At 54.8% G+C, this 10550-nt stretch overlaps 1 protein-coding gene across 4 annotated transcripts; it reads left to right on the top strand.

Annotated features, from left to right (window-relative positions):
- The first annotated feature begins 916 nt into the window (after positions 1 to 916).
- On the top strand, positions 917 to 10519 carry LOC117999646. Of its 4 annotated transcripts, none has more exons than XR_004676671.1 (3): positions 917 to 961; positions 2260 to 2316; positions 10440 to 10519. XR_004676671.1 is itself a non-coding variant. In XM_034990796.1 (3 exons), the coding sequence occupies exon 3, from the start codon at positions 7279 to 7281 to the stop codon at positions 8224 to 8226; it is 948 nt and encodes a 315-aa protein (XP_034846687.1). In that variant the 5' UTR covers positions 917 to 961; positions 2260 to 2316; positions 3949 to 7278; the 3' UTR covers positions 8227 to 9693. The 4 variants fall into 4 exon arrangements, 3 of the variants coding, with proteins under 3 accessions (XP_034846687.1, XP_034845212.1, XP_034845982.1); XM_034990796.1 differs by lacking the exon at positions 10440 to 10519 and adding an exon at positions 3949 to 9693; XM_034989321.1 differs by lacking the exon at positions 10440 to 10519 and having other exon boundaries at positions 924 to 961; positions 2260 to 9693.
- Positions 10520 to 10550: the final 31 nt, after the last annotated feature.

Below are 10550 nucleotides of genomic sequence, written 5' to 3'. Positions count from 1 at the left end.
AACTCTGGGGAGGGGAGTGGAAGCATGGATGGCTGGCGGCCCCAGGACTCAAGTCCCTACCTCAGGGCTTTCCAAGGTGGTAAGTGGCCTTGTCCCCCAAGTAGCTTTGTGGTCATCTCCGTCACTGGTCTCCCAGTTTAGGATCTGAGAGCAGCCTGGAATACATTAAGAATAAAATGAAAACCCCAACAGAGCTCATTTTATCATCTTCACATGATGATGTACCATAAAGCGAAAACTGTGTCCTAGCGACGTGCTCCTTTGCTGTGAAAACAAGTCGTGCCCTTTCATGGATACAATGTTGCATTTGCACACAGGTCTAGAGGAGTGTGATGGAAACATATCCCAAGCAACTATCCCACTCTGAGTGCAAAGCGCACCTTGTTGGGCTTATTGCAGACCCTCTGGCTCCAGACCCCAGGTCTCTGGTTGGGGGGCGGGGGGGCAGGGAATGATGATGTCCCTCTGGGGGGGACAAGGGGCTGGGAGGGGTTTCTGTCGTCATCGAAAGCTGTGGGCGGTCCCCGCCCTGAAGGCCTGGTTTTAATCACTGTCCAGGCAAGTCACAGCCTGACTTTAACATACGAAAGGAATGAAGAGGGAAAATGCTCCTTGCTGGGGCCAGGGTTTCTCCTTGGGTCCCGAGCCGGTTCCTGACCCTCCAGGACCCCTGGCAGTTCGTTTTGAATCCTTAAGTTGACAAGCAGGGTTTACCTGAGCAAACACACATGGGCCTGGAGGTGAAGCTTCCTGCCTCTCGGGGCAGGCTCATGAGGCGCTCTCGGGGGCGTCACCGCGAAGGGCCAGGAGGCAGCGGACGCCAGCACCCAGGTGTCCCCCCAGCAGGCGCGCCCCCGCCGCTGCGCGGCTGCAGGAAGGGCGGCGCCTGCGCCCTGGGCACCTGCTGCGTAGGCCCCGCCCACCTCGCCGGCCGTTACTGCGAGCACGACCGGAGGCAGAGGTGTGTGCCTGCGGGAGCGGGCTGAGCGTTGGGCGGGGGGCGCAGCGGGGCTTGACCTTGCGGAGGGGAGCGGGCGCGGGCGGAGGGCGTGGGGTAGGGGTTGGGGGCGTGGAGGGGCGTGGAGGTGCGCGGACACGAAGGGCTGGGGGCCGGGCGGGGCGTGGAGGGGCGGGGCGGGGCATGGAGGGGCGGGGCGGGGCGTGGAGGGGCGCGGACACGAAGGGCGGGGCGTGGAGGGGCGCGGGTAGCGCATGCGCGCCGAACCGGCTGATGCTGCCTGTCTGGGGGCCGGGTGGGGCGGGGCTTGGAGGAGCGCGGATAGCGCATGCGCGCCGAACCCCCTGATGCTGCCTCTCTGTCTGGGGGCCGGGCGGGGCGGGGCGTGGAGGGGTGGGGCGGGGCTTGAAGGGCGAGGATTCAAAGGGCCGGGCGTGGAGAGGCGTGTGTAGCGCATGCGCGCCTAACTCGCTGATGCTGCCTCTCTGTCTGGGTGCCGGGCGGGGCGGGGCTTGGAGGGTCGCGGTAGCGCATGCGCGCCAACCCCGCTGATGCTGCCTCTCTGAGGGCCGGGTGGGGCGGGGCGTGGAGGAGCGGGGCGGGGCGTGGAGGGGCGCGGACAGAAAGGGCGGGGCGTGGAGGGGGGTGGAGGGGAGGGGCGTGGAGGGGCGCGGACAGAAAGGGCGGGGCGTGGAGGGGCGTGGAGAGGAGGGGCGTGGAGGGGCGCGTACACAAAGGCGGGGTGTGGAAGGGCGTGTCGGGGCGGGGCTTGCAGGGGCGTGGCGTGGAGGGGCGCGGACCCAAAGGGCCAAGCGTGGAGGGGCGTACAGGGGCGGGTCCGGGCGTGGAGGGGCGTTGCGGGGCGTGGAGGGGCAGGGCGGGGCGTGGAGGGGCGCGGGTAGCGCATGCGCGCCCACCCCGCTGATGCTGCCTCTCTGTCTGGGGGCCTGGAGGGGCGGGGCGTGGAGGGTCGTGCAGGGGCGGGGCGAGGAGGGGCGCGGACACAAAGGGGGCGGCGTGGAGGGGCGGGGCGGGCGTGCAGGGGCGTGGACACTAAGGGCTGGGGGCCGGGCGGGGCGGGGCGTGGAGGGGCGGGGCGGGACGTGGTACGGCGTACAGGGGCGGGGCGTGGAGGGGCAGGGCGGGGCGTGGAGGGGCGCGGACACGAAGGGCTTGGGGCCGGGCGGGGCGTGGAGGGGCGGGGCGGGGCGTGGAGGGGCGCGGACACGAAGGGCGGGGCGCGGAGGGGCGCGGGTAGCGCATGCGCGCCCACCCCGCTGGTGCGGACTCTCTGTCAACAGGGAACGCGGCGCCCTGATACCCGGAGCCTGGACCTGCCGCCGCTGCCGCCTTTGCAGGTGTGTGTTCGCAGCTCTGCACTGTCTCCCCCGGCAGATGCCGGGCAGCTGCGGTAAGAGGAGCGCGTCCTGTGCGCACAGTCCCCGCTCGCAGGGCACTGCTCCTTGGTGCCCTCCAATGCGCAGAGATGTAGCTGGGCCAGGCGACACGGAAATGAGAAGCGGGGTTGATCGATCACATAGGAAAGTCACACTGGTTGTGAATCACATAGCATATTATCATTATTATTTAAGGTGGTTCCTAGGTTTACTCTGCCCCGACTGCTGGGTTTAAATGTGTTTTCCAAACGGTGTCCTTGGAGGGCGCAGACTTGGGGGAGCACAGCAGCTGGTAAGCAGAGCCAAGCCTGGCAGAGAGGTTGCCCACTCGATCTCCAGTGACTGCCCGACACCACGCCAACACCGTCTCCTTAACTTTGAAATGAGGAGGGCACCTGAGCAGGACGGGGACAGGCGTGGATGGCCAGGCGCCGCCCTTTAGAGCCAACCAGGCAGTGCTCCCAGAGAAGGAAGGCACCTGGTAACCACCCTCAGACCTGCCAGGCATAGGAAAAGCCAGGAGGGTGTGGAGAGCACATGGGCTGAACACTCATCTGTGAGAATTCTGAGCAGGGAGCAAACTCAAGGCACGTGTTTCCCTTATTAAACTCAGGAACATGAGTTTCCTGGGTCAGAAAACAGACTTAGGAAAAGGAGGCACAGCATTTCCATCCCACATCCTGCGCCCTCTCCCGTCTTCCGCACGCTCTGCCTGGACTCCAGTGAGAAGCACAGTGAATGAAGGCACACCCCTTCAGCCTCTTCATCAGCCCTGGGGGCCTTGGCTGTGCAAGGAGCAGTCAAAGCTCCCAGACACCCTTTTCTGTTCCTCCGTCCACCTCTTCGACTCTGGCCAAATCCCACAGTTGAAGGGCATTTACTTCCTCATATCACAGCCCTTCAGCAGCACTCCCCACCCCTCTGTCCACTGTCAGGACTGCAGGGGAGGGGCGGCACCACGGGGGTGGACCCTCCAAACCAGCGTCCTGCCCCTGCCTTCCTGGTGGGCCCAGGAGTGGAGGAGCGCACTTAAGGACTGCTCAGCTTCCAGCCCACCTTCCTGCCCCTCCCTCCCTGTGCTGCAACCTTGGGGAGGATGAGCTGTCAAGAGAGGCTGAATGAAGGTACAGCCCATCAGATATCACATCAAAGAGAACATGCAGACGGAAAATTAGCACAAGAAAAAATGGACAAACTCACTAGCCATGAGGGAAATGCAAATGAAACCCTGAGAGTTATCATGACTACGCACCTGTTAGGACAGCTGGTTAATATAAAATACAGTACTACATTTCGGGTGGGAATGTAAATGGAAGAGCAACGCTGGTAGGACAGTGTGATAGGTTCTATAGAAGTGAAACATAAACCCTATAACCTCGCAAGCACTCTCCTGGACCTTCATCCCAGAAAAGAAAAGTTAAGATCCCATGACTCACTCTGCACAATGGTTCACTGCAGGTTTATTTGTAATAGACGAAAGACTAGAAAGAAACAAAGGGGTGAAGAGTGCCTCTGTGAAGGGACGTTTCTGAACTATTGGCAGCTTTCTGTGAATCTGTAAATCGACCCCTCTACCTCCCTACCTCTCTGTAGCAGGTGCTCCACCTGTCAGCACACCTCAGAATAGTCCCTAAGACTAGCAGTCCCACCCTGGCTCTCTGGATCTCCAAGTATCCCTAAGAGCCCCAGAACCCTAAGATGTGGGTGTCAGGCAGCAGTGAAAGAAGCAGGAGGGGTCTGGGGCTGGTCTGTTACTGGGCAGGTGTTGGGCTGTGATGCGCTGTGACCCTCAGGGGCAGAAAAGGCCAGGTGTGGGACAGAGACAGCACGCAGAATGTTGTCCTCCCAGAGCTGATGTTTTGCCTTGGGAGAGGAAAGGCCGGCACAAGGACCTGGCTCAGAGGCTCCTCCCCTTCTTCTCTCCCTCCCCTTGGCTGCATCTATCCCCTGTCCTTGAGGATCACCTCCCAACCCCACCTTCTCTGGCCTCCTGCTAAAAAACCACCACCCCAACCAAGTTGCCCGCATTTTAGTGATGAAGGAAAGGGGATTCAAGAGGTGAGCAACTCTGGGGTACCAGCCACCCAGGAGCCTGATGTTTGTGGAAACCAGGGTATATTGAGCAGGGTGTGAGCAGCTAAGCACAGGAAGTTCCAAGTGCTGGGATCACATAAGCGACCCATATCCCCCTTACATCGAAGTGACCTGGACTCCACCAGCCTCCACACTGGCTCCTGAAAGCAGCGCTGTCAAATTAGCTCGGACACCATCCATCTTAGAAGTCAAGCCTCCCACTTCCTAAGGCCCCCAGATGTTCACTTCCCAACCCCAGAAGGAGCTTCTGCATGGCTCCATCCATTTATGTCCAGCTGCTATGAGCACACTGCCTTGACTGAGCTCAGCCCAGGGGCCACAGCTCTAGGCTCTTCCCATGCAACTTCAGCAGGAGCCACAGGTGGGCCCCAGCTCACAGGGATTTGCAACTCACCTGAGCTTCTAGCCCACATCCCTGGAGCTAAGAAGGAACAACATTCCCCAGGATGGGCCATCCTAGAATCTCACCTTCCTACTCCCTTCTGACCCCCAGTGTCCACTTTATCATAGAACCTCGACTCTGCCTCTTGGAAGGGGTCCCTTTCTTTCATACCCAAGCAGACCCTACAGTCTGCAAGGTGCACCTATTCCCACCTCTCTCGCACTGTGCCTTACTCTGTGCAAACAGCCAGGCACCTAAAGCACCCAATGTGAATCCCGCATGTCTCCCCCAATTCCTGCGGTGTTTCTTGGACACAACAGAGCCCACCATCCTGGCCCCTCACACCACTCTGCCTACCGTCCAGACCCCACACCTTCTCACCGAGAGACAGGGAATGGTCCCATGCCTCTGGACTCCCTTACCCTGGTTCCCTGGCCTTGTAACATTTGCTCTTCAAAGGCCTGTATCACACAGGAACCTGTTGCGGAGAAACACCTGCAGTCATGGCCACAGTTGGAAGCCATAACATCAGTGTCCAACCTCAAGTTCAGCAACAATGTGCTGGGAGGTCTCAGCCAGAAATGCTTTATGCAGAAATACCTGGATATAGACATACTGCTTCTCCTTTTCTTCCAATTACAACGGTGCTGACCTCAACAGCTGTGCTTGAGATCCAGAAATAAGTATGTCTGAATGTTTTGACGGGGCAGGCGGGTCATGCCTTGTCAGCTGGGCATGATTCACCAACACTTTCTCAGAGCCATGGAGACCCCTGCCCAGCATCAGGAGAATGTGATGACTCATAAGGGACACTAGTGACTACAAGCCAGGCTGCACATTACAATCCCCCAAGGATGGTGCTCATAAATTACTCATTTAGAAATGATCATGTTTTAAATTGTTTTTTTTTAAATAACTTTTTATTATTAATTAAACTAATATTCACATTTGTACCAACCCCCAATCCTGGACATGACCACACTTTTCCCAACTCCCCTTCTATGCCATCCTGGGTGGGTGCACAGGCGTCACTCTTTGTAAGGCAGAAACTTCCAGGAAGACTTTCATTTGAATGAAGAACCTCTCCACCTCATGGAGCTGTGCCTGCCTCTCACTGCACTGCTTGGCCTCTTGTTTTAAGACCTCCACCTCTCCCTTGAGGATGGAGCACCTCTCCTTCAACTGGAGGATCTCAGACAATGTCTCCATAGTTCTCCAGGCCTGGGTCTCCCCAATGCCCTCCCATCCCCCCTTCTCCTTTCCTGCCCTGAGTTTTAATACAAAGTCTTCAAACCACTGGACTGTTTCATCTCCCAAGGCATGGTGCCATTTTCTTCTTCTGAGGAGAAATCCCCCCAAAATGAATAATGCACAGATAGCAGGCCACATGGGCATCAAGCTGAAGTAAATCCAAGGTGAGAAGGGACTCCAATGTCCCCTTCTCTTCAGAGTTGAAAGGCACCCATTCAGAGGAATTTGGGTTAGGCTGGTGTCCCTGCGTCTCTGTAGCGCAGTGATAGGTTGGAATGGAGGAATCACAGTTTGAAGACTCCCCGGTTTCCATGGATCCAGTGGACACGTCGGTGCAAGGCTGAGCAGGTCTGGAGGTCTCATAATGAGAGACCAAGTGGCAAGCCCATTGTTTGTGTGCTCTATGCTCTGGGGGAAAGGAAGAATCCAAATCCAAGGTCACATGGTAAACTCACTGTCTAGTTGCCGGCTTGGCCTAGCACAGAGCTGCATTGTTGGTCTCCATGTCCAAGGGTACATGGTGAGCCCACTCTCAAGGGGCCTGCTTGGCCTAGCCCAGAGCTGAGTTGTTGGTCTTGATATCCAAGGGCACAAGGTGAGCCTGCTTACCAGGCACCAGCTTGGCCTATCAGATAGCTTGGTAGTTGCTCTCCAGGTCCAAGGGTACATCGTGAGCCTACTGTCCAGGTGCCTGCTTGGCCAAGCAAAGAGCCGAGTTGTTGGTCTTGAGGTCCAAGGGCACATGGTGTGAATGCTGTCCAGGTGCCTACTTGGCTTGGTGTAGAGCTGCATTGTTGGTCTCCAGGTCCAAGGGCACATGGTGAGCCCGCTGTCAAAGTATTGCTTGGCCTAGCCCAGGGCTCTGTTATTGGTTGCCAGGTCCAAGGGCACATGTTAACCCTGTTGTCCAGGTTCCTGTTTGGCCTAATTGAGAGCTGTGTTGTTGATCTCCGGGCCCAAAGGCACCTGGTGCCCCTGCTGTCCACGTTCCTGCTTGGCCTAGTGCAGAGCTGCATTGTTGCTCTCCAGCTCCAAGAGCACATGGTGAGCCTACTGTCCAGGTGCCTGCTTGGCCTAATAGAGAGCTGATTACTTGGTCTCCAGGTCCGAGGGCACATGATCAGTTGGCTCCTCAGGTACCTGTTTGGCCTAGCAGAGAGCTGAGTTGTTGGTCTTCTGGTCCATGGGCACATGATATGTTGGCTCCTCAGGTACCTGTTTGGCCTAGCAGAGAGCTGAGTTGTTGGTCTCCTGGTCCATGGGCACATGGTCATTCTACTGTCAAGTTGTCTGCTTGGCCTAGCCCCAGGCTCCTTTCTTGGTCTCCAGGTCCAAGGGCACATGGTGAGCCTGCTGTTCAGGTGCCTGCTAGGCCCAGGATAGAGCTGAGGTGTTGGTTTCCAGATCCAAGGGCACGTGATAAGCCCACTCTCCAGGGGCCTGCCTGTCCTAGTAGAGAGCTGAGTTTTTGGACTCCAGTTCCAAGGGCATATGGTGATGGTGTTATTCAGGTGACTCCTTTTCCCAATACTGAGATGGGATGCAGGACTCGTGCTTTCTTGACCCCTGGCAAGCCTGGTATTCTCTGGACTTACTTGCCTTGTGCTACACTGGAGTGGCCTGTTTGTGGTAGGGCTCCCTGTCCACCCAGTGTTTGTGGGACTCATCTGCCCAGTAGTATTAAATTGGTTCAGAAGACTCCCAGTCTTTGGGTTCCTGGTTGGTGCTCTCTTACAGGGACTGACTTTCTGCTTGTTATACTTTGTTGGAGGGTTTGTGGTCTGTGGGCTCCTGGTCAGCCAGGTGTCTGGGGGGTTACTTTGTCCACTGCTGAGCTGGTTCAGCCAGCTCGTGGTCTCAGGACTTGTGGTCCAAGGACTTGCACTGTGTCCAATGATGTGGTGATTCCTTCCCCCAGTACTTACTTGTTTTGTAAAGTCCCACTCTCCCTGGTGTCCGTAGGCGTTCTAAACACTGTCGACATCAGGGACGGATGGGCATTCAATTCATTCATGGTCCCTGTGCTGAGCTGGTTTGGAGGGCTCCAGAGTAGTAATGTGCCCAGTGCTCCCTCAGGATGTGGACTCAGCTTTCCTGTGCTGAGCCCTGTTGTGAACCCAGAGGTGTGGGAACCAGCGCGCTGAGAATCCATGGTGATCTGATTTCCAGTGTCCCACTGCCATGTGCCAAATGAGATGTGTTCCTGAGCAGCTGGGCCATCCTCATAGTGGGAAAAGGGTCCAGGAGTCGCCGGATGAAGGTTTGAGGACCTCAGGACCACACAGGGGTGCAAACATGAAGGTGGACTGCAGAGTGTTGGTGAGAGGCCCAGGGCAGGAGGAGTGGGCAGAGGGCTTGCCATGGGCAAGGCAGAGAAAAGGTCAGAGAATGCTAGGAATAGCAGGAAGAGCTGTAGCTGAAGAGCCATCTCTCTCCTCTGTGCAGCCTTGGCTGTTGCCGAGCTTTTAAAACAGCTCTGGGGCATGAGAATGCCTTCTTGTGATGTCACCACCATGCCCTGGCCAATCACCAGGGCGCTGTCATGTTGGCTTCCTCGGGTGGCCTATCACCATGCAGTTTGGCTGGCCAATGATGGATGGCTATCTCAGTGACCTTTCTGACATCATTGCCTAGAAACCATGTTTTAAAGGAAAATAGATAAGCTTTCCTTCAAGATGAAAAATTCCTATTTGGGATGAATTCATAGTGAAGGTCATGGTGAGGCTGAAAGACTCAACCAGTAGAAAGCTCAATGTGTCACACAGAGTCACCTTTCCCTAAAACACTGACACCGATGTTAGTGAAGACATGGGACATTAGACCCCATGACACATCACTGTTGTGGGGTAAGGGGGACAATATGGCACTAGGGAAATCCTACTGTCAAGTCACCCATCAAAGCTGAAATAGAAGTTTAGAGAATGGTAGGCGTTATGTTTGGTACATCTTCTCACAATACACCTAAACCTCGAAAGGATGAAGGTGTATCACAATTCATTACCTGCTTGTCAAAACAGCATTCAGCTCTCCTAGAAGGGGACAACAAAATCCAGCCTATCACCAGGTTCACAGTCCTCGTGTCCTGCGTCCAATCAGAAAGTTATGAGGGGAACTCCTCCCTCAAATCCAACTACATACTTATCAAATCATTCAGAACACCCAAGAAATGAATCGGAGATCTGAGAAAACAGATGCTACAAGTCTACAAGTAGAAAAGTGACCACAATTTAGAAGGTAGGAGGTGTGGAGACGTGAATCTGGTGTGACATAGCTGAGGATACAGGGAAGGAGAGGGGGCTTGCTTGAGGAGGCTACTGCAAAGTAGTATAAGCATTGGTTTGCAAAATCAGAACTTTTGAAAGTCTGGATAAAGAAAATGAGGTATATACATACAATCAAATATACTCAGCCACCAGAAAGAATGGCATCTTGCCCTTAGCAAAAATGTGGATAGGACTAGAGGGTATTATGCTAAGTGAAATAAATCAGCCAAAGAAAAATATCATATGATTTCTCTCATATGTGCAATTTAAGAAACAAGTGATGAAATAGAGGAAGGGAAGAGCAAATAAAATAAGATGAAAACAGAGAGGGATGCAAAACATAAGAGACTCTTAATTGTAGGGACCAAACTGAGGGTTGCTGGAGGGGAGGTGGCTGGGACATGGGTTGATTGGTTGATGGGCATTAAGAATGGTATTTGATGGAATGAGCACTGCGTGTTCTATGCAACTGATGCATCCCTAAATTTAGTCTCTGAAACTAAAAAAAAAAAAAATGCAATGTGTTCCTGAACCTTCCATATTTGTTCCCACCTGGCACACAGCAAGTTTCCGTTGAGTACTTCTTGAAAGAGTGAGCTCAGATGGAGCTGTCTTCTCCCAGAGCAGATACATAGGGTCTGGAACTTAGGGGAGAGAAGAGGGAAGAGCAGAGAGGTGTTCCTGTTATGGGATGAACATGCCACGGGGATGAAAGTCACAGCATAGGGAATATGGTCAATGATATTTTAATTGTATCTCTGGTGATGGAGGTAACTACACTTGTAGTGAGTGTAGCATAAGGCAAATCTTGTCCAATCACTATGATGTCCACCTGAAGCTAACATCATATTTCGTGTCAACTATGCTTCAATTAAAAAAAAAAAAATGAGTCCGAAAGTATATCTATAAAACAGAACTGAGTTTGTCTGGGAGTGACAGGAACCCAAATGCAATCCAGCTGGAATTAGGCTCCCTCAGCCTGTCTAAGGGCTGAAGGTAACTCTGGTCTCTTGGGGACATTCCACTCTCCAGTTCTGCACAACTTACTTCCAATTCCCTTCTTTGCTAATTTCTGCTTCAGCTTCCTTTGCCAGCTTTTTCCTGTGCGCCCCTTCCCTTGGTGTTCATGCTCTTCTCCTCAGGATCCTCATGGGGAGGACCATCTATTCCCTGGCTTCAGAGAGCACCTCTCTGGAGGACCTTGA

The sequence above is a fragment of the Mirounga leonina genome, unplaced genomic scaffold (assembly GCF_011800145.1).
Source record: "Mirounga leonina isolate KUSES-001 unplaced genomic scaffold, KU_Mleo_1.0 Mir_100797, whole genome shotgun sequence".
NCBI lineage: Eukaryota > Metazoa > Chordata > Mammalia > Carnivora > Phocidae > Mirounga > Mirounga leonina.
The sequence above is the reverse complement of the archived record's forward strand: the minus strand, read 5'-3'. Positions and strand labels throughout refer to the sequence as shown.

Excerpts from the sequence above, each read along its gene's own strand:
- LOC117999646 (XM_034990796.1), top strand. The coding sequence starts at position 7,279 with ATGTTGGCTCCTCAGGTACCTGTTTGGCCTAGCAGAGAGCTGAGTTGT.